General features: G+C 37.8%; 4 protein-coding genes across 8 annotated transcripts; 3 read left to right on the forward strand and 1 right to left on the reverse strand.

The window, feature by feature from the left end:
- The first annotated feature begins 1,512 nt into the window (after nucleotides 1-1,512).
- LOC135598477 (rac-like GTP-binding protein 5) lies at nucleotides 1,513-7,286 on the forward strand. The gene is made up of 8 exons (XM_065092316.1): nucleotides 1,513-1,836; nucleotides 2,067-2,267; nucleotides 3,080-3,167; nucleotides 3,284-3,393; nucleotides 3,517-3,580; nucleotides 6,641-6,705; nucleotides 6,813-6,878; nucleotides 6,967-7,286. The coding sequence occupies exons 2-8, from the start codon at nucleotides 2,169-2,171 to the stop codon at nucleotides 7,066-7,068; spliced, it is 594 nt and encodes a 197-aa protein (XP_064948388.1). The 5' UTR covers nucleotides 1,513-1,836; nucleotides 2,067-2,168; the 3' UTR covers nucleotides 7,069-7,286.
- Nucleotides 7,287-7,651: 365 nt separating this feature from the next.
- On the forward strand, nucleotides 7,652-12,622 carry LOC103985487 (basic leucine zipper 19). The gene is made up of 3 exons (XM_009403203.3): nucleotides 7,652-7,878; nucleotides 8,126-8,992; nucleotides 12,263-12,622. The coding sequence occupies exons 2-3, from the start codon at nucleotides 8,191-8,193 to the stop codon at nucleotides 12,286-12,288; spliced, it is 828 nt and encodes a 275-aa protein (XP_009401478.2). The 5' UTR covers nucleotides 7,652-7,878; nucleotides 8,126-8,190; the 3' UTR covers nucleotides 12,289-12,622.
- A 946-nt stretch (nucleotides 12,623-13,568) lies between these two features.
- On the forward strand, nucleotides 13,569-19,281 carry LOC135598478 (uncharacterized). 4 transcript variants are annotated; one of them, XR_010481566.1, is made up of 3 exons: nucleotides 13,569-15,431; nucleotides 18,842-19,087; nucleotides 19,163-19,281. XR_010481566.1 is itself a non-coding variant. In XM_065092317.1 (2 exons), the coding sequence occupies exons 1-2, from the start codon at nucleotides 13,624-13,626 to the stop codon at nucleotides 18,846-18,848; spliced, it is 1,815 nt and encodes a 604-aa protein (XP_064948389.1). In that variant the 5' UTR covers nucleotides 13,569-13,623; the 3' UTR covers nucleotides 18,849-19,281. The 4 variants fall into 4 exon arrangements, 2 of the variants coding, with proteins under 2 accessions (XP_064948389.1, XP_064948390.1); XR_010481567.1 differs by having other exon boundaries at nucleotides 19,236-19,281; XM_065092317.1 differs by having other exon boundaries at nucleotides 18,842-19,281.
- Nucleotides 19,282-20,188: 907 nt separating this feature from the next.
- LOC103985461 (SKP1-like protein 1) lies at nucleotides 20,189-25,069 on the reverse strand. 2 transcript variants are annotated; one of them, XM_009403172.3, is made up of 3 exons: nucleotides 24,681-25,069; nucleotides 20,456-20,634; nucleotides 20,189-20,363 (listed from the first exon to the last, which is right to left on the reverse strand). In XM_009403172.3, the coding sequence occupies exons 1-2, from the start codon at nucleotides 24,978-24,980 to the stop codon at nucleotides 20,461-20,463; spliced, it is 474 nt and encodes a 157-aa protein (XP_009401447.1). In that variant the 5' UTR covers nucleotides 24,981-25,069; the 3' UTR covers nucleotides 20,189-20,363; nucleotides 20,456-20,460. The 2 variants fall into 2 exon arrangements, with proteins under 2 accessions (XP_009401447.1, XP_009401439.1); XM_009403164.3 differs by having other exon boundaries at nucleotides 20,189-20,634.
- Nucleotides 25,070-26,203: the final 1,134 nt, after the last annotated feature.

Below are 26,203 nucleotides of genomic sequence, written 5' to 3' on the forward strand. Positions count from 1 at the left end.
ATTTTAATTTAATTAATAAGTGCCTATAGAGGGGAGATTTTGAGTTTTCGCCCTTACTTTCTAACATAATAATTATAGTGAATGAGAAATGATATGGTATGGTAACCATAAATAAGTCCCTCCTAACTTCTCAAGTAGTCAAAGGTAAGAGATACTCTTTGCCTCAAATGACATTGAAGTGGTAGATATGTTGTAAACTATATATGAAGCAAGATTTTGTTCCTTATTCTCATGAATATTTATCAATACATGCTTGATGTTATCATATGATAGCACTATTACATTCATTGTAAATCATTTAATTATTTCCTATGTAGTTCTATGTTCCTATTTTTTTGTAACTTAATACTTCAATTAATCTTTGCATGTCTTCTTCTACTTTGTATGTTGTATATTTATATTTGTATGGTCAAGATGAAAGATTTGTGCACATTGGAAAATGGAAATGGTGTTATGAGGTGAGACTTGTTGTCATGGATGACCACAGAGTTCCAATTAGAGGCTTAGGTGGGGAGGATCACTGTCCATCAAACTCTTCATGCCTCCTAAATAAGCAAGCATGAAATGACTTATTTGCTTACCGAGAGAGCAAGCAAGTATATTTAATTAGTATCACAATTACAATATATATATATGATCGTAACATATTTAGTTATATATTTTAATATTATATATATATAATATCCACATTATAAAATCAAGTTTATCTATCTCGAAAGTCATTATATAATAAAAATCAAATTTTCGAGGGATTGAATATTCAAATATGTTCGATAAAATTAATATGAGATGTTCGATAAAATTACTCAAATATTCTAATGAATGAAAGGTTATATGTGATTAAATTTTTGAATCACAAAACATACTTAAAATAAGTAATATTCTAAGAAAAATAAGTAATGACTCTGAGATAAATCCTTTAGGTCACGGTAAAACTATGTTGGGAAGATATTTGAATGATCAAATCAATTGGAGGATTGATGCAAAGTTGAAAGTAAAATTTTGAATTGTAAAGCATCAGTGATATGCTGAAGAAATATATTATAATTTGATTTAAATTTACATGTTTATTTTATTTAAAAAACATAAAAATATCAAAATAAAAAATCCCTATTTAATCTTAATAAATTTAACAATAGTACATATAAATATAAAGATGGATATACAGATAATTTTGCCTAAATAATTTTGTTGCCAAGTATAATTGGTGAACATGATATTTAATCCAACACCTCACTATCAACCATCAAAGTTTCTCACTCCTTTGTATAACTTTATTGATTGAGATTAAAAACTAAATTTTTATTATTTTATATTAAATTAGGTATGAGATATTTTTACACCGATTAAATTCTAACTTCTATTAACTGTGTAGTATTATACTGATTATTTTTGCTAGAAAAATCAGATCAAATTAATAAGATGTTAATCAAATAAATCTTAAATATTATAAATATTTTCCTGCTATATATATATATCATTTTCCCATGAGAAAACATTACAGACAATCTTTCCTCAACTTGTGGGGAAGACGGAAGAGAAGAAGAGGCGTAATGATGCTAGCTGGCGTTGAACTGTGTGTCAATTGCCTTCCGTTCGCTCTCCCTCTCCATGTCTTCTTCTTCTCCTCTCTCTCTCTCTCTGTCTCTCTCTCTCTCACGCACACATTTAGTGCTGCTTCTGTAGATGAATAATTCACAGCACAACTCCCAAATATACATATCCTCTTCCCTTCCACGCTGTTGATCTCCTCACCGCTCGCTGCCTCTTATCGGCGACCGATTCAACCGCACCATTTCTGGCGAAGGATTTTTTTACAACCCCCGACAGCCGAAGGTGCGTCGCTCTCTCGTTCTTTCTCTATCTTGCTCGCCCTTTCTTTAGGGGAAAGAAACAGGGGGCGAGAAGGAGGAGGAAAGGGAACCCAAAGGTGATCTCTTGATCTCTTTGTGGATCTCCTTTCCCTCCGGAGATAGGGTTAGGGCTGCTTCCTTCTTTCCCCTTTGTCCTCGATGGAAGCCTTTGGGTCGGCTGAGCAATGTGGGGCTTCCTCTTGGCGCTTTCAGATGTGCACTAGCTAGAGCCGCGCGGAGGCCGACTAGGACTCACCGGACGAGGAGGAGAGAGAAAGGCGGCGTTTTGTGGGGGGAAAGGCACCGGCCGATGAGATGAGTGCATCCAGGTTTATAAAGTGCGTCACGGTGGGGGACGGCGCCGTCGGCAAGACCTGCATGCTCATATCGTACACCAGCAACACTTTTCCCACGGTGAGTGCCGAAAAATCCCATCTTTTATGATATTTTAGGTGCTTCATGATGGTTTGCGTGTGCTTCTGGGAGAAAATTGCAGGCTTTCCGTCCTTTTTCGGGTCTAATCTTCAGGAAGGGGAGAAGGGAGGGAGGGAGCTCGAATCGAGGATTTATGCTTTTTTCGTGTTGTTTAAGGCAGTGTGTTTCGAAAATATATCCTTCCATTGTTTGCTACGTTTTTTATCCGGTTTGAATACCTATTTAACTAAATGTGCAATATATCATGAGCATGCTATTGCTTTTAGCCGATGCTTATATCTTGTGATGTACTCACAAGAAAAAAACTTCTTTTTGTTGTTTCTCTTTTCTGGCAATGATCCCAGGAAAAGAAAAAATGGTTCGTGGATTTTGTGTTTCTGCAGCACAATCTCCTAACTCCATTTTATTGGAGAGCATGTCAGTCATGTCCAGACAGGTCATATTTTAGTGAGATGTTTGTAGATCGAGTTTCACGAGTGTCGAATCCGAGACAATGCTTTGTACGAAGCCTCAGCATCAATTTGGATTTGTGGAGCTATGCATCATGCACCAAAGAACCATCTTTCGTAATTGCTTTCAGACATGAGCCTAGTTCTTTTCTTCCTGGTCCTGGATATGATATTCCACATGCCAACATTTTGAAGCATCTGGTCCTATGAAGTTCATTTAATTTGGACATAATTTTAATTTCCCTATAAACTTTTTGCTGTTGGTTATAGCTTAGAGAGATAAATGTGGTTATGGTTCTTTTTTGTAAATCTTAGATATAAGTTCTATTTTTATGATGACAGGATTATGTCCCGACGGTCTTTGACAATTTCAGTGCAAATGTAGTGGTCGATGGCAACACAGTTAATTTAGGTTTGTGGGATACTGCAGGTAATGTTTTGCATTTTCTTTTGCTTGATTACCTGTTTCATACTTTTTACTTCTGTAATAAGGCCCTCATTTGCATTATAATGCACTCGATGTGATGTTATTCTTTATTGGATCAGGCCAGGAGGACTACAACAGACTAAGGCCTTTGAGCTACCGGGGTGCAGATGTTTTTCTGCTGGCCTTCTCTCTCATAAGTAAAGCCAGCTATGAGAATGTGGCTAAGAAGGCAAGAGATTGATCCCTTTTCTTTCATGAATATTAATTTCTGCTTTGTCAAACTTGGTTTTCTCTGCCGACTCACTACTTCTCCACTTTTCCTTATCTGGTTTGTTCCTTTTTCACCTTTTAGTGGATTCCTGAATTGAAGCACTATGCGCCTGGTGTGCCCATAGTTCTTGTTGGAACAAAGCTTGGTAATTATTTTGACTTTGATCTTTTCGGTCAATTTTATGGCTATACCAATACATATATCAATATCAGATACATGTTATACTGTCTTTTAAATTTTTATTGTGTGAAGCAGGTAATACGTATTCACACATGAAGTTGTTGATATTTTTATTGCTATGATTATGTTGTTGCATCACATAGTGCCAAGAGCATTCAAATGAAAACATAGAAACATCAAAAGTCCATGTTATGATTCCATTATAACCACGTATAATTGACCATTCAATATCAAATCTTCAATCCATATAGTTGTGTACTGACCATTCTTGGTGGTATTGACAGTTAACCTTTTTTTGTTTATTTTACTAGTTCACTGATGCTTTGCTATACCATATCGCTTGTTATGTATGAGTGTAATATGATTCCGATCCGGTTTTCAGTACTGTTATCTAAACCTTGTACTTGACTATAGCAAGTACATTTTGATGATGGCCAGAATAATCTATTTTAGCCTTTTAATTGCCCTTTTCATAAACAAGGTAGCTTGTATATATGTAGGGGTTAGATTCAAAAGCTTATGATGTCATATATTGTATTCTATTCTTTCCTGGAATGGTTAAAGGTAAGTAACAATGACATGGTTCTTCTGCATTCTTGCTAACTGGAAAGAACTTGTAGTGGCTAATGCTCATGTATATCTCCCATGGCTGCAAATATCACTCAATAAGTATCCGATTGACTTTCCTTGTTCCAGTTCACTATTTGTTTTCTCTCCATACAACACTGGAGAAAGCAGTGTCTTTGCTCTAATACTGATGATTCAATTTGGTATTGCACATATACCATCTTCCTGTACAGCCAGATTTAGATAAAACAAGGAGTGAAGGTTTTTGCCCGAGTTCTATGCATGTTAGTTTTACTTAATTGTTAACTTTTGTTTTATATTCAATTACTTGTAAGGTTTGTAAGTTATTGTTCTGTCTATGCTTTGAATGCCTTCCAATTTTACCTTAGTTATGGTAAATAATTTTTTCTTCTACTGAAATCCCCGTACAATTAACACATGCTTCAGTGCTACAATCTTCTCTTTGTTTCATGAAAAAAGTTTCATTCATTGCATCTTCAGATACATATAATAAGAGTATAATGGGCTAGTCCAAGCACAATCCTATTAGCTTTCAACCTAACACACCAGCTGTCAGGATCTCTTTATCTTGGAACAACCTATTTAATTGATTAAATCAGGTCAGGTGAAGTGGGCAGGTTAAGGAAAGCTTTGCTGTATTTCAAGGGAGGTTAACCTATTCAATAGATTAGATCAGATCAGGTGAAGTGGGCAGGTTAAGGTAAGCTTTGCTTTATTTCGGGTGAGCAGGTTATCTAGGTCAGGCTGTGTTGGTTTAAAGCTTACAATCAATGAAGAATATGCTTATGTTGAACTCAAACTGACTCCAGAACAGGTCAAATTTTAACTTACCATGCCAAGCATCTTAATGGCCATCTTTGATTTTGGTCTGGTTTCCTATTTTTAGAGTTCGGAATTATTATAGGTACAATGATGGAACCGTGAATGTGAAGATTTTGCCAACATGGAAATATGTCATTCATTGAGCAAACAAGTTCCTCAACAAAACTTTATCCACCGTCACCATTTGGCATCAACAGTTATTGATTATAGAAGGATAGTTGTTCATATTGAAGTTTGAAGGCAGCTATTGTTCAATGTGTAGCTGGCATCTTGGAGAAAAGCATTTTAGGTTATGAGCATGAGGAGCATTTGAATGATGTTTTTGTGGAAAAATTAATTATAGAGCTCAAGTTCTTCCTAGCAGAAAGTAATCTATTTACATGATCCATTCGTGGAAAGTCAATAATGAAACCTGATTTATTACTGGCAGAATGTTATTTTTTTCACATGAAATAAGATAACTGGTTTCATTGCTGATCAAGTGTATAAAAGCAAGGTATGTGGACCAATGCTCGGTCAAATTCTGAATTCTGAGGCAATAAGAATAAGCATTTTGGGTAATCATATCAGAGACAGTTGAGATATTAATGTGATAGATGTGACTAGAATTACATGATGTTGCACAACTAACTCCGGTGACGACTGAAGAGGGGAGATTATGCTGGTGATGTTGGGTTTCCGAGAGATTTCCACTGAACACTGAACAATTTAGTAACACTTTGAAGCGCTATAGTTGTTGTTTTATGCTCATCATATTTTACTTAAAATATGCGAGAGCAATGAGAAATAATTCAAGATATTATCCCACTAGTGAAAAATCCTGTTAAATGGGTGTGTATTGGTCTTTGATATACTGCTTTTGAGTTTGCAAATGGCTCCAGCTTTGTTGGAAACTTGAAGATCCTATTGCTTCTAGTTCCGGAGTTGGATGCACAATGGTGCCTATTCATGTTGAAGGTTTGCATCAACAGAAGTAACCATGCTATTTACTAATTGTTTATTGTGTTTTACATTATTCATAAAGACAATGATTATAATAAGAGGTTTGTAAAGATGCTGGATCTCATATCTAGATTCTGAAGAAATACATAAACCAAGAGATATTTGTTTAATTTGGAAGTTTGGAGCTTCTCGTGCATGGTTCTGTAGGTAAGGATTTTAGGCTCTTGGATCCCCTTGGGGCTCTAAAAGTTAGGAAATATAGAATTGGTTGCACTTCTTAGTCTAATCCCACTAGCCCAAGGTAGGTTTTCTTGACTAATCAAGTCGTTGTAAGTGCATGTTACATGTATTCTGAAACTTCAGAATCAAGGGTGTTCAGTTAGACTCTGTGTTTCTCAGCATTGTATACGTACCGGTCTTTGGATGGTGGAATGGCATACAGGTTCACCTCTTTTGTCAGGCATTTTGACTGTTGACAGATTTATAAGATCAGCTTTTAACACTGTTCTTATGACTTACGAGTCAGGGAATTTGTGTTAAAGAATGTTGCTTGGTTAGTCATTCTCCTGTAGTTTATTTTTCGCTCACACTATTATAATCCTAACTTGATCATGTTCGGTGGATTTTGGCTTTTTTGTTTGTTGCAAATAATTGTGCATGACTTTGTTGGCAGATCTCCGGGATGACACGCAATTTTTTGTAGATCACCCTAGTGCTGTACCAATAAGCACCGCACAGGTACAAGTTGCTGCAAATTCTGCAGCCTGAATTGTTGTTTCTTTTTTCCTTCTACTGTACCATATCACCTTGCCGAATTGCTTATGGTAATTCTCGTACGGTTCAAGGGGGAAGAGTTGAGGAAGGTAATTGGTGCTCCTGCCTACATCGAATGCAGTTCAAAGACCCAGCAAGTATGTTCTTCCTCTTCACCATACATTTAAAGCTTATAATGATATCTTGCTCATCTATATCCACCGTCATGCCAAATTCACTGTGCAGAATGTCAAGGGAGTTTTTGACGCAGCCATCAAAGTGGTACTTCAACCACCCAAGCAGAAGAAGAAGAAAAGGAAGTCGCAGAAGGGTTGCTTCATCATGTGAATACTATGCACATGAACAAGAAATATGTAATCTACCTACAGCAAGTCATGGAAGCTTCAGGTTATCGGTTTCATTTCTCTCTTATGATCTGTCGCAGATTTATCAATCATGTAACCTCCTATGCACATCTGATGTTTGGGTAAATATTGGAAGTCTGTTTGACTTGCAGACATGTTGTACTTGGTGTTTTTTTTACCTCAATTACTCGTGTTACTATAGATTTGTGTAGTGATTAGGATCTGCAAGATGGCTTGCCGTGCATCTGTCTTAGTGCATTTGATGTTGCATGTTTGTTGCAGTGAGCTATTTGCAGCTCTTTTCCATAGCCTCAAATCTGTGTTCTCTTTTTGGGGTGTCGAAATAGATTCTTGTCGTCTGTGGCTGTGCTGCGGAGTTCACTCACGCATCAGCATCAAGCCCGTTTCGCTGACGCGGAATCAAAATCCTCCACCGTCCCCTCTACATCGGACGCTCGAGATTTGATCTCACGTTTCCAACAATCGGAGCCTTGGACGGTTAAGATTGATCGAACCGTCCTTTCAGAGATTCGTATAAAGCATCGTCGTGGCATCTGTGGTTTCGTTTCCGCTCGCCCTCTCGTTTGTTTCCCATCGATCGATGTGTGGATCGCGATAACTGGGAGTAGCTTCGTGTTGTCTGTTCTTTCTGCCGATGTCTTTGCTCCTTTAGGGTTAGGGGATTTGGAGCGCACCCTCTCGGTTGGATCTGGGATTCCTTGGTCCTGTTCTTCTGCTGCAACGGAGATCGAGTCGCTTTCCCTGCTTCATCAGCAAAATCTTCGATTTTGAGGTTCTCTGGTGGCTTTTCCTGATTCGATTCCTTGCTTTTTGCTCTTGGTCTTGGTTAAAAATCGTTTCTTTGCTCCGCGACTTTCGTGATTGGTGTGGCCATGTGTCGACGTTCCTCGCATTGGATGATGTTTCTACTTGATCTTGTATTTCCGGTGTTCTGGTTTCTCGGCTTTCCTTGGTGCGCTGCTGGTTGAGATCCTTATTGTGTTTGTCTGGAATCTGAAAATTGTCGTCTTTTGTAACAGCTATCGATCGCTGGCCATTGAATTCCTTCGCGAAATCGACACTTGGTTAGCTTTCGCTCTTGATTATGGACGAAGGGGACGTCGATTTCTCTAATCCGGAGGTCTTCTCTGGCCCGAGTGCTGGTGAAGATCTTCCAAGTAGCTGCTCAATGGATAGTTTCTTCGACAACATCTTCAACGAGAGCCAGCAGCATTCATGCACCCATACCCACACTTGCAACCCTCCCGGGCCTGACCTCTCTCACACCCATACTTGCCTCCATGTCCACACCAAAATTCTCACTGCTGCGGCGGATGAGACTGCCGAGTCTGTGGAGAAGAATTCTTCGACAAAGAAAAGGTCTTGCGGTAATCGAGAAGCTGTTCGGAAGTACAGGGAGAAGAAGAAAGCTCATGCGGCGTCTCTGGAGGAGGAGATTGCTCAACTAAGATTGATTAATCAGCAACTGGTGAAGAGACTTCAGAACCAAGCTGCCCTCGAAGCTGAGGTTGCAAGGCTGAGATGCTTGCTTGTAGATCTAAGGGGGAGGATTGAAGGAGAGATCGGAACTTTTCCTTATCAGAAACCGGTGAAAGGGAGTGGAGATATTGGTTCCAATGCGTTCCAAGCAAACCTGCTGGGTGATGCCCAGGTTCTAAACTCATGTGGTTTCCGTTGTGACGATCAGGTTTCCTGCCTCCAACCAGGGATGCAAGGAAAGAACATTGGAGAAAATGGTGCATTTAATGGTCAGGGTGTTCGACACTGTGAGATTGGTAACATCCAGTGCATGGGGAGTTCAACCTCTGGATCTAAGAACTTCTTTGGCTGCGGAAGAGGGCCTGCAAGACAAGTTGATTGCTCGTCTAATACCACAAAGATAGAAGGTGATTTTGTTTTCCATTTTGGTTAAGTGATATTTCCAATATATTTCAGTTGTTATCTGCTCTCTCCAATAAATATTTTGGTTAATTATATATCTATGTTTTGCATGTATAATTTGCTTCAGCTATAATGGTGGGCATGAACGATTTTAATAACCTTGAAATCCATGTTGTAATCGTCAGACGAATCAAACTGATCCTATTGGTAACTACATCACTGATCTTTGAAATTGGGCATATATCAATTGGCCTGTAAGGATTAACTAAGACCACCTGTTTAAACTATACTTAATGCTTCAATTAAGTCTGACCACTAATTTTCATCTATAAACCGTGATAGGAAGTTGATCTAGTTCGATGGCAGGATTTGATTGTCAACCTGACATAAATGACAGTGAAAAAGGTTATCCATCATGCTCATATAGGTTGACAAATCAATGGAAGTAGTTCAAGTTGTCCTATGAGGTTTCCGAACCACACATAGCACATTGTACAAGTTGGATGCAGATAACCAGATTGGCAAGTCAATTCTTATCATGCAGCTGTATTAGCTTTTGTTACGTCTTATGAATACAAGTTGACAATAAGACTAGATCAACACATTAATACATGGAGTTCTCTGCACAATTTAGTTCAGTCACCCAATTGACATTTACCCTAAGGTTTAAGGAGTTATGGTGTTATCTATCAAATTATATTTTATATGCTTATGATATTCAAGCTTGAGAAGAGCTTGGATTTGGATCCATTGAGGTCATGATGAGTTCAAACTTTTCAAATTCGATAAGTTTTCTAAAGAAAGAGCTTTAAATTTTGTCTCAAAGTCAAGTTGAATTTAAACCAACCAAAATGCTAAAGCACAGCTTGGCTCAATTGCATTATTGAGCCACTTGAGAGGAACATTCCTTAATCCAGTTGCACCAAGTTGCATTCCCAAATTCCTTTCTCTTTGTTCAGGTATGTATGTATGTTGTTAATTATGTTGCTTGGTTAATTTGTGTGGAACACATAATATATCCAAAAGATTAGTGCAACATAGCTACAAATTGTTTGTATGGACACTTGGTGTTACTAGGACAAGAAATGCTTGCAATTTATACGAAGTCATCATAGTACCACCAGGTGATTAAATGATGAACAATTGTTGAGGTATTTCATGGTCCCTAAGTCCATCGACAAGGTTGGTTTAGTTTATTTAGAGTACAATAGGAGAGAGATAAGAGAAGGGAACAATGGAAGGGAGGATGGGCAAAAGGAGTCAGACACTTGACATGAATGGTAGCCATAGCAGGGGAAGAAGAAGAGGAGGGGAGAAGTTGAGGAGAGCGGAAAAATTGACATGACCTTGAAAAAAGGAAAACATTTCACTACTATTACATCTATATTTGGTCGCTTAAACAATACATTGTTAAGATGGGAATAGGCTGAAGGTTGCCTGAGCGCCATTACTCATTTTCCGATGCTGTTGGTGGAAATATATCCATGTTTGAAGATATGTTTGCCTAGAGTTCAAATGTATTTGATATGGTGTCTAGATCTCTGATTAGTTTTTTTCACTCAAATGGCCTTGCGCTTAACTACGATTTTAGTTTTTAAGTCTAAGGCTTATTGTTGAAGTGTAATTGTTAATCCTTAAAAACCAAGCGACATGGTTTGCATAAATAGTGAATCTTGTGCAGCTATGCTGCAAATGGGCTCCTGGATAAAATGCCCTGCTTGCACCAATACAATCTCCTATCACTACGCAGTTCAAAGTGCAACTGAATACATATGGGCCGAAGACCGTGGAAGAGGAGATGCCAAGCTCACTGGATATAACCTAGGATGAAAATGATGTGGACCTTGTATTAGATTGGACTTTCTTGGTGATTTTAGTTATGTTTATTGCACAATGAACTAATCATGGAACTAATACAGAAAATTTGCCAATTTGATGAAACATGATTGAATAATAATCTACAAAAATATTTGAATTTTCTTTTGATATCATCTCCATGTGAAACATATCAAGTTGATATATCAGCTAGTTTTCCAAGATTATTCTTTAAAAGTTGATAGTCACTGTTCCCTTTCTTCTGATAAGTAACAAGTTATAGACTAAATCGAGTCCAAAACCATAGAATAATTCTGTAGCTGAAAAGATATCAATTCAATCACCATAGACTACATGCATTAGAAATTAAGAAACATTTTGAACTTTCTATTGCGTTGCCTGAACACCATCAGGAACTACTTTGTTTTGTGCTAGTGTATTATTAGACATTGTATACTGGACTCTAGTTGCAAGATACACAAAGAAAAATTATATGTTGGTACTCATATTGCTGTCAACTTTGTGTTGACTTCTTGTTGAAGAATCTTTCTTATGTTAACATTATTAGATGCGCAAAATGTGAACCGTTGGCAATTAGAGTTTTTGGCTGTTTCAGAAGGAAACATAACATGGTCATGCAACTGGTTGGTTTTATAAAAAAATTAGCTATTGATGGGTTGGACATGTCAAAATGGTAATTTGCAAAGAGCCCTTAGTGATCCAAAAAACTATTGTATTTATACGTTTAGGCAACAGAACATATTATTTTGATGATAAGCATGTGGTTTTCATGCTTTCTGCAATGACTTGGATTTTTAAACATTGCAGAGTTAGTTTTGTGAAAATTGTGTGGCTTGGAGTGCTTATACAGCAAACTTAAATGTCATATTCTTTCACATTTCTGTATCTGGTGAAGACTTTGAATTAGTTCTTGTGTTGTCACTATATCTACCTTGGAGTTCTAGTTTCTTTATAGTTCTTGTTGTTTTGCATTGGATATGGAAATGAAAACCTTAGTAAAATGCTTAATATGTATGGCATTCAAGAACGTGTGTCTTACTTCCTGCAGTTTTAGTGGAAACATATTGTTTGTGTTGAATTAATACTTATTTTCATGGTTTGACATTTTGGATACCCAACCTGTGCCGATCCTCAGCTGGATTGGTATGAACCGTAGCAACACATGGTGTAGGCACAGGCTATGGAATCTTCTTTCAGTGTATATACGGTGTTGGAAGGCACATGCCGTGACTTGTGCCGCCGACCTGACTATGTACTAGTCCCGACAAAACATAGAATTGTGCTTATTTTGTTCACTTACAGAAGGTGTTCATATCATGTTGCTCTTGTGATACTCATGTTCAGATTTCTCTTCCTCTATCTTTTTTCTTTTACTTTTTTGGCCTATAGCTTGTTTTTCTTTCACTTTCTTATTGTTCCTTTTCTGCTGGTTTCTGTAGGTGCTCATGCAGCGGAGGATTTATGATCTGTTTTCCAAACATCCACGGTGGTTGAGGTTGTGAATCAGTAGTGGTTCAGCTTTCTTTTGGTCTTACTTTTTATTCCAATCTGTAGCCTTATGAATTGAACTCAGCAGCTATCTTTGACGATCCTTGAACTATCGATTTGTCAAGTGATTTTGCAGTTAGTTTCTTTGTTTTTTTTTCCCCTTCAAGACTAAATATGATGTACAAGGTAGAATTAAGTGAACAAGACTGTTCTGGATGAAGCTATGATCATATGCATTATCAAATACACTCCAATTGTAACAGTTGCAGATGTTTTTATTGGAATAGTTACAATAAGGAACTTTATGGATACATTTGTATTTTAGTTGGACTATGTCTTCAAAGTCCTTAATTTACTGGTGAATGCATACTGCGTTTTAGCTCCTGTGGATGCTTGAATGTTCTTCAAGCTTGGCCTTGTTTTGATAACTTCACTTATCATCCTACTACATCAATCATTTATGCAAAATTTGTTCTGTTCTTTATGTATCTGAATGATTGTAAGAGTCATGATCTATTTCTTCTGTTTCGCTTAGGAAAGAGTTTATCATTTTGGAAATAAGTAACAACCAAGGAAAAAGGAAGGATAAGAAAATAAGATATGGCATGAAAATGTTGTATATTTTTGCTACTTTTTATACACAAGTTGTGGAATTTTATATGTTGCATTCTATGAAGATGAAACATTTGATTTTTCTGGACTCCAAACTCAAATCTTACAGTAAATTCGGATCTGGACAATTTAAATGTAACAAAAATTGGAATTTATTAATTTTATTTGCTTTCTTTATTTTGTTAATCAGTCTACACTTTGCCTGTACATGTATTTAATCCTTCTTTTAATCCTTTAGAACCTTCAATTTTGAGAAAAAAGTTGAATTTCTATTGTTTCATTTTTTCTTTATAAAACAAAAAATTCCAAGAAAGTTCTTTGGATAATTTTTAAGATATATCAGAATTTTCTTCTTCTTTTTTTTTTTTTTGCATGTTAAGCACACCCATAAAATTTCTTTTCCAAATAACAATTTATCTCTGTTTTATGTAAATAGAATTATTGAAAACTACTTTTCACTTGCGACGAAAAATTCTTAATGTCATTTATGCAAAAATGGGCCCAAATTGAGTTAACCGGTCTATGAGACGATTCGAATTGGTCCGGAAATGGGAAACGGTTCGGTTTTCTTGATCCGGTTCGGCATGAATTCGAACCACGGCTCGACCAACACGGGCCTATTTCTTCTCTTTATGATTTGCTGTTTTGCCGTTGCTCTCTTCCTCTCGCGGTCACCGTCACCGTCTCTAGGGTTTCCACCATGGATCTCCTACGAGGCTACACAGAAGGCGACGACGACAACGACGGACCCGAAGAGATGTCACGAGGAGGAGGAGGAGAAGGAGAGAGGTTGGAATCCGCCGCAGCGACGGAGGGGGAGGGGGAGGCGGAGGGCTCTTCGTCGCCGGACTCTTCCCCTCCGCGCCTGCCAGCGAAGTCCTCCGCCCCCCGCGTGGACGACACCACCCTGGCCCTTGCCGCCGCCGAATCGGCCCGCGCCATCCACCGACCCCTCGATCCGGCGCAGCATGCGGTGGCCTTCAACCCCACCTACGATCAGCTCTGGGCGCCCATCCACGGCCCCGCCCACCCCTTCGCCAAGGACGGCGTCGCCCAGGGCATGCGCAATCACAAGCTCGGCTTCGTGGAGGACGCCGCCATCCAGCCTTTCCTCTTTGACGAGCAGTACAACACCTTCCACAAGTACGGCTACGCCACGGACCCCTCCGGCCTCTCCTACGTCGGCGACCTCGAAACCCTAACCAAGAACCAGGCCCTCTCCGTCTACAACATGCCCCAGCAGGAACAGAAACGGCGGCGCCTCCAGATGAAAGCGCCCGATGCCGAAGAAGCTGACCCTTCCGCAGCAGGGCCTGAGGTTGAGAACCCCGCGTCTGACGAGTGGCTCCTCAAGAATCGAAAAAGCCCGTGGTCCGGGAAGAACGAGGTCGTCCAGGGCGAGCTCACGGAGGAGCAGAAGAAGTACGCCGAGGAGCACGCGGAGAAGAAGGCCGAGAAGGAGCGCGGAGAAGGGCGGGCTGGCAATAAAGCAGAGCATTCAGACAAGAGCACATTCCACGGGAAGGAGGAGCGTGACTACCAGGGTCGTTCATGGATCGAGCCGCCCAAGGATGCGAAGCCTAAGAACGACCACTGCTACATCCCAAAACGTTGGGTTCATACATGGAGCGGCCACACCAAGGGTGTCGCGGCAATACGATTCTTTCCGAAGCATGGCCACCTTCTACTCTCGGCTGGTATGGACTCGAAGGTCAAGATATGGGATGTGTTCAATTCTGGTAAGTGCATGCGGACATACATGGGCCACTCGAAGGCGGTTCGCGACATCTCCTTTTCAATTGATGGTACCAAGTTCTTGAGTGCTGGGTATGACAAGAACATCAAGTATTGGGACACTGAGACGGGGAAGGTCATCTCCACCTTCTCCACTGGGAAGGTTCCCTACGTAGTGAAGCTTAATCCAGATGAAGACAAACAGAACATTCTTCTTGCAGGAATGAGTGACAAGAAGATTGTACAGTGGGACATGAATTCGGGCACAATCACACAAGAGTATGATCAACATCTAGGAGCAGTTAATACCATCACTTTTGTTGATAATAATCGAAGGTTTGTTACTTCTAGTGATGATAAGTCACTTCGGGTATGGGAGTTTGGGATTCCAGTTGTTATAAAGTACATCAGCGAGCCTCACATGCATTCCATGCCTTCAATCTCGCTTCATCCTAATTCAAATTGGTTGGCTGCTCAGAGCTTGGATAATCAGATACTTATATACAGTACGAAGGAGAGGTTTCAGCTGAATAAGAAGAAGAGATTTGCAGGCCACATTGCAGCAGGGTATGCTTGTCAGGTGAATTTTTCTCCGGATGGACGTTTTGTTATCTCAGGAGATGGAGAAGGGAAGTGTTGGTTTTGGGACTGGAAGAGTTGCAAGGTCTTTAGGACGTTGAAATGTCATGAAGGAGTGTGCATTGGATGTGAGTGGCATCCATTGGAGCAGAGCAAGGTTGCAACTTGCGGATGGGATGGCATGATCAAATATTGGTGAGTGATCATTCTTTGTACTCCATATCTGTATGTGGAATATAATTTTATTCTGTTTTTCATGGTTGTTCCAGTATAATTTTTGTGCTTGCCAATTGAATTTTTGTATGATTGCTAGTATGTTGCCTTTCGATATTTGGTCAGTAGCTGTAGATGTAAAAGCCAACTGCCCTGTGGTTTCCTCTTAGTGCATCAGCCGAGTTCAAAATTGGTGGTCTTAAAATACTTGATAGGTGAAGTTATAGCATATAGAAAACCATATCATTTTTTCCATGCCAAAGTCTATGTTGACTGAATTCCTGTGAGTGACTCTGAATTATAAGTCGATAAAAAAGCATCATAATATATTTTTATCTGCTACATTATGTTATATAAAGAAATCCTGAGACAAAGAATCTTGATTCTGGTAATAAGGGTTAATGATATCTGATGATTGACCTGTTTCATGTTTTAAAATTGGGAATTATCATCATATTCTTGTGTATTTATTAAATGCTGATTTGTGCACTTTCTGGCACCTCATTATTGGTTATCCAGTATAGCAGTCTAGAAAGGACATTTGCAATTTTATAGGATATCAAAATTTCACATCATATTTTGAAAATGAAACCTCATTTTTATGCACAGTTACTATCTCATAGAATTTTTTGCATCATCTTATCTGGCTCCTTGTTTTTTTGTAATTATCTAGCACCTACTAGGGATCAATTAGTAATTGTATCTAGCCATCATAGTTTCTTTATTATTCTTTTTCTGTTGATCTGTAATCAAATTTGTATAAAATTAATGAGTCGATGATTCGACTCATTAAGTTAAACTAGCAAGCACACTTTTCTTGATTAACAACTCTTCAAGCTATATATAAATAGCTTATAATTTAATTTTAACTGAAATTGGGCATCACCAAATGGGTAATATCTGTAATCTGATGGCATAATGTACTCTATTGGCTATGATCTCTATTCTAGTGGCTAACATCTTTATGGGATGACATGCAATAATTGATGCATGCATCTAGTATTGTCCAAAATTATATTATAATTAAGCATGTGATGGCTCTATGAAGGTTAATAACATGAGATACTTGATTAAAGCAATCAAGAAGTTAGAGAAGATCTCACCAATCATGAGAATGCCTTGATGAAAATTGCATGGTTTCACCTGTCAAAGTAAGGGCTATCAGATCTCTTTTGTATTATTTCTAACAAAGTTTTCTTAGGCATTCATCAGCCTCTCCCTTTACTATTAATCATGATTGAATCACCGCATAAATGATGCATCTATTGATATTCTCTGGACATTCTTATAGTCTTATAAAAGGCCTCCCCTCATGTTAGTAATAGAATTATCTCTCTGTCTTATCTTGTCATCTCTAATAATACCCCAATCATCTTAGCATTATAGACAGTGTTTCCTGACTATACACAAGTTCATTTCCTCTCACACATCATAATCTCTCTCTCTCTCTCTCTCTCTCTCTCTCTCTCTCTTTCACACACACATATTTTGTTGACATCTGTTATCATAAGAAAATTTGCTCAGGTGGTGACATTTGTTCTCAGAAGGATGTCATGGTCACTAAATTTTATTCTAATACGCATATATTAAGATATTGTATGACTATATATTTGAATTTGCATTTGACCTTTGTGGTGCCTGCTGTGACTATTGCAATTAAAGAAATATCACCTTTTTTTTTCATGTACCTCATGTCACGTTTGTCCTTTTGCATGGATTCTTCTTGTGTAGACAATTGACAAGGTGTATTATGCATTAAACCCTAGTTTATGGGCTGTCAATTTGGGTTGTTTTACTAGGTTTAGAATGCATAATACTTGCCACATTGCTATGGTAAAATTGCAAAGGATTTTTTGGGAGGTTCTAAGATCTGGTCTGTAAGTTTATGGTCTATGGGTAATAGTTGGCAAGTTGAAGTTTTGGCAGGAAGACACCTGTAAACAATGTTTTTAAAGCAGCCATGGTATGGAGGCAAAAAAGGTCTTACATAACCCATACACATATAAATTGCAGACATGTTGCCACATAATCGGTTCATATTAGAATATTGGAGATAACATTTAATTAAGTATAAAGAGATATAATCAAGCTTAAAGTTTTAAAAGGTAAACATGTGCTACAGTTTAAGTAAACAAGGGTATGGGGGCATTTCATCTCCTGATCTTTTTAAGTTGCAAATAGTAATGAGTATTCGTGAATCACATGATCCAATTTTTCATATTTACGTGGATTGTATATGCTTCCATAGATTCTGATGCAAAGTAGCAGCCATATAGCCACACATGTGGCTGCATAGAGTGTATCTTGCAACACTGTATAATAAATAGGTGCATAGGACTTTAACCCTTGGTTGTTGGAATCAAATACGACTTAGATTTTCTTTCAGAGATTCTATGTCATGCTCTTCTTTTTAAGGATGTGTATTTCAATCAAATGTTGTTCATGATCCAGTATCCTTTCTCTTCAACAAGAATTGTTGATCAGCCTTGGTGACTACTATCCTCCAAATTTTGCCTGGCATTCTGCCAACGCGTTACACATGATGTTAGTTATTCATAACTATCTACCCACTGTCCCTGAAAAAACAAGTTTCCAGTATTTATTATAAACTAGAAAAAAGTGTTACAGTATGACCTCTGAAGGCTTAATTCTTGATGTCTTCATGTTTTGCACAACTTGGTCTTTGTTCTAATTATATGCAACATGGAATATGAAATTTGGACAGACGTGGGTCTACAGGCTTAAGAATAGTGTTTGGGGTCCATGAACTGAGTATTTCAATTGTACGAGGGGAGTAAGAGGAAAAGAAGATAGTTGTCGTAAGATATTCGAGATGGCTTATTGGTGCTGTGCTTGAAAGGAATTGAGATGGTAGATGTACTTTCGTTGATAATTTGTTATGTATTATTGCACATTGCAATGTGCCATCAGTTGTGAAGTGACTACAGTAGAAAGGCGCACACATGCAATTAGTGTTTCCCCAATTTTGGTAGCGTGAGTTGCAAAAACTGATAACATCTATCTATCAAGAATCAAACCAAGCTAAGCACGAGTTGCAGCACATAAAAAATTTACCTGTCATGACAAATTCACTGAATTTTGTTAAACCTATTATAAGTTGGAAGCCATCAGTTGGTCAATGCTGTAGAGTCTGATTTCGTTAGTAGGTAAAAATATAATTCCTTTGCATTGTCATGGTACTACTGAGACCACATCAAGGTTCAATTCCTTTTTGTTCCCTTTTTTGGGTTATGTTATCAAATTTTGCATATTTTAAGGAACTATTTAGTTTCTGGCAACAGATGATAATATTCCACACTCGGCCCCTTATTCTCTTCCCCACATGATATTTACATTTTCTATTTGTACTCTTTTTTTTTTTTTACTTTCAGGGATTAATTCCTGTGGCAGCGTGAAAATTTGCTGGTTGGGTACAACATCATGACGATGTTGGAAGGCGTGCATATGCTGTTCGAAAATACCTGTCACTTCTGTACGAATCCAAAGGCGTATGCATTCTCCAGCTTCGAAGTTGTGGACCTTCTGGTCATGACAAACTGGTATTGCAACAATTGTGATGCAATAGCTTCCCAGCAGAATGTTGAGGTCTTATGAACAATGGGACTCTTGTATTTTATGTAAGCTTGTTTCCGAGGTCTCCTTTTTGTCGGAAGACAATTACGCTGATTTATTCTCTGTTCATGAAATTTTAGGAAGAAGTTTGTCAGCAACATCCTGGCTGTCGAGGAAACGTGACTAACATTCTATTATACTCATATTATGCAGCTCTGATACTTCCAACGGAAATGAAACTCGAGTTGTCTCATGGTAATTTCTGTGTGGTAGTCTGCTCACGCCATTATTCTTATCGCACTTCGTTTGGCATTTCCTCTCTATTCTTCTTGGGACTGACATTGCCGGTTGTTGCTCCCTGTGCCCAGAATGGTTGCGGTTCAAGTGATGCTTCATGAATACCTCTCGACCTCTGCTGTTTCGGGTAATGTCATGTTGCACATAATTCTCTATGACGTTTTTGTGTTTACCGGTATCCTACTCCTGCATTGATGTGAGAATATGACCGTAGGGACCATATGTTTGATTAAAATGCATCATGAAATATGTCATATTATAATTTAAAATTATATATAGTATCAGATATTTTTCCATAAAAAGGATGACGGAAGGGAGGGTAAGGGGTATGAAGAGAGCGAGAGAGAGAGAGGGAATGGTCCCGTGATGCACACACCCCTTATCTTTAAAAACAGTGCTCTCTTATAAAATTTTAATATAGAGTTAACATATGCATACGTAACATTCCTAAAACAAACTAGAATTTACTAATAGAAGACACTGCTAGTGTCAATCAAAATTTCAACTGACAGTGAAATAATAATGACAAAGGAAGGTTAATTAGAAGAACATAATTTATGTGCGCTGAACTCGAGGTATTCATATACCATTAAGAAAATAATTGTTTATGTGGACATTTTGATATTGAAGACGTCGACATCACTCCACATTTTGATGAAAGGGAATCAAAGGGGTAATCATGGGAGAGCCAAGTATCTCGTGATAGCTAGAAAAAGCATCGCTCTATTTGAGTTTACCTCATAACCTGCTATAGTGGAAGCAAAAAAAAAAAAAAGGAATCACAGAATATTATTTACTGAACATAGGCAACATAAATCCATAAAGATTTATGCTGTGCGGGCGTGTAAGCAGACCAAACGATCCATGGCTCAAAACCAAACAGGAGGAAGTCTTCCCATATCAGAGTCAGATGATGCATACAACTGGTAGCACTAAAGAGGGTCATAACATTACAGAGCCAAAGTGAACACCGAAGTCACCATCCTGGAGCCCTTTGACACTTTCATATTGGGACTTCTTAAGCCAACTTACGGACCGGAAACACTGCATGTAGAATCCACAATACCACTACTAGCAATCATAATATGAGAGACGTTAAAAGGAAGCTTTAATGGACAGGAGAGGAGACACTCAACTCGGATCACTCGAAGGCCCACTGGTTCTCCCTCCGCACCTCGTCTTCCTCCTCGGGGGTGAAGTCATTTTTTATGTTGAAGGTCTTGCGGATTTCTTCAGGAGTCTTCCCCTTTATCATGTCGGCGACAGTTTGACAAGTCAAGTCAAGTAGCCCCTTTATGTTCAGATAATTTGCAGCCTGAATGCACCACATGATCGTTGAAACAATTCATCCGTATTAAACTTGTGAATAAAAATTTGTATCTGTAGAAATTTACAATTCCAGTTTAAATGGGTATAAGATACCAAACAACAAATGTGGCAAGGACACCGTGAATCTAAAATCCAACAACAATCAACTCTCAGCAAGAATCACAAACAGCTACAACCGTTAATACCCGAATGTTAAGTACACAAGTAAATCAATGGGCACATTATACTTCTTAAATTACTATAAGGTCTGCCCATTATACTTCTTAAATTACTATAAGGTCTGGAATTTGATATACTAGGCACTATACTACTTGCTAACTTCTCAAACATATCATGAGAACACTCTGATCTTGTGGATAAAAAAGAACAGCCCTTCCATCAGAGAAGAGACCTTTCCGTCGACACAGGATCGAGTTTATAACCACCTACAAGAGGTTAAGCTCTCTACACTACATGATTGAACACATATCCAATCCAGTTGAACCACCCTTGTCCTGATGTCCTTCACTGGTCTTGCCTCATTACCCTTCACTCCGTCGTACACAAACAAGTTCTTATATCCTGTGGGACCCATGAGCTGTGCTCACCACACAAGATGGCACGATTCACAGCTTCCCTAGTTGAAATCTATTAGCCTAAAGATATAGTTAAAGCCATGGTAAACACTCTTTCACCTGAATTCAAGCCTTACTGCATTCATAAAATATGGAGGACCAGTAACATCTTCAGGTTCAGAGATGATTACCACTATTTGGTTATGTACCCATGTAAGCTAAGAGCACTGACTGGAAAATGTCAAGGACACCATACAGCTCAAATTGCAGAAATGGAAGACCAAAATTAATTGTTTAAGACAAATGTGATTTACATAAATTATGCTTTGCTTGAATACTAGTGTTTTGGTTGCTCTCCAAAAATGGATGGAATACAGGTACTGATAAAACTGATAAAAATGTAATGTGTGTGTGTGTGTGTGTGTGTGGAAAGAGAAAGAGAGAGAGAGAGAGAGCATGCAGCTCATTTCAGGTCAATCTGATGTCAATTCAGTTTATAAAATCTTTACTATCTTATGAAGAAAAATCAAAATCAATGTTCAAAATATTGAAGTTGATCCACATCATCCAGAGTCTCTTTCTTTAATTAGTTGTTACATTTGGAGTTCACTTGTCCATTGGTTGACTACTTGGCTTGTCTAAAAATTAATTATGTAAATCATCCTATATGGTAGAATCATTGCATCACTCGATATATGATTAAATGCTTTCAGGATCTCATAATTTATCACATAATTCTGAGGAAACAAAATCACATAAAAAAGTTTGATCATTGATTTTTGACTTGGTGTTTTGATCTTTGTATGAGAATTTTCAAATCAAAATGTGACTAACCACATTTATGTGTTTGTGTGTATATATGTATGTATGTGTGTGTGTGTGCGCGCGCGCGCGCTTTCAACATAAAGAACCTAAGTGAAATTAATCAAGTAAACATGCATGTCTAAAATGTTTGATTTTGAACCAAAAAAAACAGGCAGGACAAAGCTGAATAAGTATGACTACAACTATGCAGGACCTTAAATGTTTAATTTCCTATAAAAAAATTGATTTATTGTAGCATAACCCTCATGGATTTAGAGTTGATATCTCCTCAAACCTCAGTCAGGCACACACAATACAGATTAAATATCCATAAATATCAAGACATAATGACGTGTTAGAAGTCTAAACACCTGATAGTAATGAATGTGACGAAAGAGAATGACTCAATTAGAATTATTGCTTAATTCTTCTTCACTTTCATGTTTATCATTTTCACACTCTCTATGTGTGCACTCTTGTCACCATAGACCCTATCAATTGAACCAACAGCTTATTCTACGTCAAATACAAACCAGAGAATAAAACCTCTTTATCATATGCTCAGCTCAAGGAGAGAGAAAAAATTTAAACACCTTTAGGCAAAACAAATACTCTACAGAAATAAATGGTTTTTTTTTCTACGAAAAGGCCAATATTTAGAGGTCAAGAGCTTTAGGCGATGATTTTATATTTCCCATTCATATCATTAGTGGGAGGAAACTTGGGTGCCATACAGTAAGCTTTCACCATTCAGTTCTTCAAACAATGCCTGTGTGTCAACCTCATTGTCACAAGACACCAAAACCAAAACAAGGCAAACCACTCGTAATCAAGATAAACCAGGTTCCATGAGAGGCTACCTTCATTTGAAGAAAGTAAAGAAGATGTTCAGGACAAGCTCCACAATTAGCTTCAAAAAACGAGAGGAAAAAAATGGCCAGATATTTTTTGCTTTAGAAGCATGCCAAGTATCTGACTCAAACTTGAGGGATAATACATGGCAAGGGACATCGCTTGTGAACTTATATATACATATCAAATAGAGTGCAAGAAAAAAGGCAACAGAAAAATTAAAGAAAGTCTCTAAACTTATGATGAAACCTCTGACTAAATTGAGTAGCAAATTCTTCATTGTGGGCTTCACTGCTAAATAGGAAATGCACCGAAAGGTACACCACTAACTTTGGCAAGGGACTCAACTTCTGCTCTTACTGTACCAAAAACTTATTCTACTAGCGCACCAAAAAGTGATGAGTCTAGCATTCCTTAGAAAGCTTGAGTAGACCATTGCCAAACATAAACATAACAAAATTTCATAGCTAAATGGCATGCACTATTTTTGGTCGAACTATGAACTATCAATCATGTATTATTTTCTTGGACGATGAACTATTAACTAGGTAACTACTGTGTCTTAGACACTAAACTGGTTACTCTATGACCACTAACTGCTTACTCTTTGCCTTTGATCCACCGCTGACCAGTGACCATGTCAAAGTCTGATTGAACAAATTAGTTCCTTGTTTAACTCAACCTAAGATGTTAATAGCATTGACTGCTAATGTCACTCTACCTTTTCATGCTACCTCTTTTTCTAGGTAGAGGAAATAGCATTCAACAATCATTGAACTCTACTGTTCATCTTGTCATTTGACCCCTTTTAAATAGGCTAGAATATTGATCTCCATAGAATTTCCCTTTATCAAAAGAAATTATTAATAAAGTAAAAAAAAATCCAAAACAGTAAATTAAAGGTGAAAGCCACACACAAACATAAAGTAACTATAACCTAAAACGTAAAAGAAACAAAATGAATACAATTACTAAATTTTAATTAAATTTAGAAAACTAAATTTACCATCTACACCACCAAAAGTTAGTATCTACCAGTCACCACTCTATTCTAGTAAATGCAAATACTGGAAACGGTAAAAAAAAACATTAAAAAATGTCACTCTTCTTCCATTGTATCAACAGCACAACTTCCTCCCATGCTTATTCTTTCTTATCCTACCTCTAAATGATTGACCATTACTCTTCTTCCTTACAGCCAGTGCCATGTAATCCTTCCCTCAACTTGTCATCCACCTTATTGTGTTTCTTCACCTGATTTTGGCAGCGAAACCCATCATACTTCTACCTATTTACTAGCTAAGATATCATCTCCATTTCTATTCTGTACTCGTAGGTGTTCTTGAACTACAACAACTTATCATGGCCAACAAAGAAGATGGACAAGTGCATGAGGCTCCTGCTTATGAGGGATCTGATGTGGGTCAATATGTGCTCATTTAGTTGCTAAAATATCATCAACGTTTCTATACATTACTATTCTATATTCATAGGAGTTCTTGAATTAAAACAACTAATCATGACCCCAAAAAAAAAAAAAATCAGTGAACGAGACTCTCGCCAAAGCGGAGTCTGGGGAGGATCAATGTGAGCACCCTCACCCCAATACCCATGACCAACAGATAAATAACCATGTAGACTTTATAGTAGCAAGGCCATCCTGTAAAGGAGATCTGCAGAAGTCCTTTTATGGAAGGACATGATCTGACTTAGAGTCTTCAAGGACTAGCAATAAAATTCAGAAATAAGTTGCTGAAAATTTCCATAAGCAGACGGTCATTAATGCAACAAGTAAAAACAGGGAAGAGGAGGAGATCGGTACCAGAATGAGGTCGAATAGGGTGGCCTGATCGACCTTGACGAACTCGGCGTCCCAGGGCTTGAGCTCCTCATCAACCTTGGAAGCGTCGTCGGAGGACTTGGAAGCGGCGGCATCGACGTGCTTCCTGCAGTACTCGATGACCTTGGCGAGGATCTTGGCGTTGACATTGGGGAGGGGAATCCCGTTCTCGGCGCAGTCGTCCTCGATCATGTGCTTGATGGTCTGCGACTCCATCGCCACCGCCACATCCACCTCGAACACCTCGCCGTCGGAGCTCCTGAGGGTGATCTTCTTCTCCATGTCGGCCGCTCAATCGGATCGAATCGAAGAAGATACCCGACGACAAGGAGATGGAAAAGGATAAAGACGAGGATGAGATTGAAACCCTAGCGTTGAACCGACCCTCGATATTTATAGATAACTTAACATTTATGCAAATATTTTATTTTAGGGGTATTCACGACATTTGAATTTTTTTAAGGGAGGCATATGGCGATATTTTACATATGTTAAGGGGCACAAATGGAATTGCACTGTTCCACATCAAAAGTCCACGACTATATCATAACTGACTTAATCCGTTCATCACATCATAACATATATATATATATATATATATATATATATATATATATATATATATATATATATATATATATATATATATATATATATATATATATGCTTTGTAGTGCATACATCAACATATCGATACGATTGATTGATTATACAGTAAGTAAACATATAGTATAAATAGTTATAGCACTATATTAAGACTATGATCACTATTATCTTATAGCAATCATGTTGATTCCATGATATAATTGATAAGACATCATTTTGCTGTTGAAAAATCTTAAAACGACAAGTAAATCATAAATAGATCAATGCCATATTTAGGTCATGAAATCACACCAAGCACAAGTTGCAATGATTCAATAATCTCCCTTGTTAATGCCATGACCATCTGATTTCAAATTCTAGCTGACAATTAGCTCGCCCGAGTCAGATGACTAAGGCATGTAGGAACAGTTTATTGCGCAGTCAATTAAAGACTTCTTGGGTGATTTATTGCAATTATTATAGCCAAATTATTTATTACAATTATATTTTTATATTTAAAATTTCGTACTTCATTTTCATATAATTTTGCTGTACTAATTTATGTCAAAATAAATAATCGTGACAGGATTGTTATAATGAATTTAGAGTCAGTGTAACAAAAAACAATATGAAGGCGGTATAGCTTAAATGATATAGCGCTCATTTAGCATGCAAGAGATATGGGATCGATACTCCGCACTTTCAATTCGTTTTTATATTTAACTCTGTTATATTAATTTCTGTCAAAATAATTGTGTAACAATAGATATATTACTATATATAATTATTAGGTAAATAAAAAAAATACGAAGGGGATGTAGCTCAAATGGTAGAGCGCTCGCTTAGCATGCGAGAGGTACGGGGATCGATACCCGCATCTCCAATTATGATAGATTTTCTTCATTTATTATTTTAAGTTA

The sequence above is a fragment of the Musa acuminata genome, chromosome BXJ2-1, assembly GCF_036884655.1.
Source record: "Musa acuminata AAA Group cultivar baxijiao chromosome BXJ2-1, Cavendish_Baxijiao_AAA, whole genome shotgun sequence".
NCBI lineage: Eukaryota > Viridiplantae > Streptophyta > Magnoliopsida > Zingiberales > Musaceae > Musa > Musa acuminata.

Bases quoted from the DNA above. Each gene is read 5' to 3' on its own strand.
- LOC103985461 (XM_009403172.3), bottom strand. From the start codon at position 24,980: ATGGAGAAGAAGATCACCCTCAGGAGCTCCGACGGCGAGGTGTTCGAG. The intron at 20,635-24,680 runs GTACCGATCTCC...TGGTGCATTCAG, and splicing joins CCCTATTCGACCTCATTCTG to GCTGCAAATTATCTGAACAT.
- LOC135598477 (XM_065092316.1), top strand. From the start codon at position 2,169: ATGAGTGCATCCAGGTTTATAAAGTGCGTCACGGTGGGGGACGGCGCC. The intron at 2,268-3,079 runs GTGAGTGCCGAA...TTATGATGACAG, and splicing joins CCAGCAACACTTTTCCCACG to GATTATGTCCCGACGGTCTT. The intron at 6,706-6,812 runs GTACAAGTTGCT...GTACGGTTCAAG, and splicing joins TACCAATAAGCACCGCACAG to GGGGAAGAGTTGAGGAAGGT.
- LOC135598478 (XM_065092317.1), top strand. From the start codon at position 13,624: ATGGATCTCCTACGAGGCTACACAGAAGGCGACGACGACAACGACGGA.
- LOC103985487 (XM_009403203.3), top strand. From the start codon at position 8,191: ATGGACGAAGGGGACGTCGATTTCTCTAATCCGGAGGTCTTCTCTGGC. The intron at 8,993-12,262 runs GTGATTTTGTTT...TGGTTTCTGTAG, and splicing joins TAATACCACAAAGATAGAAG to GTGCTCATGCAGCGGAGGAT.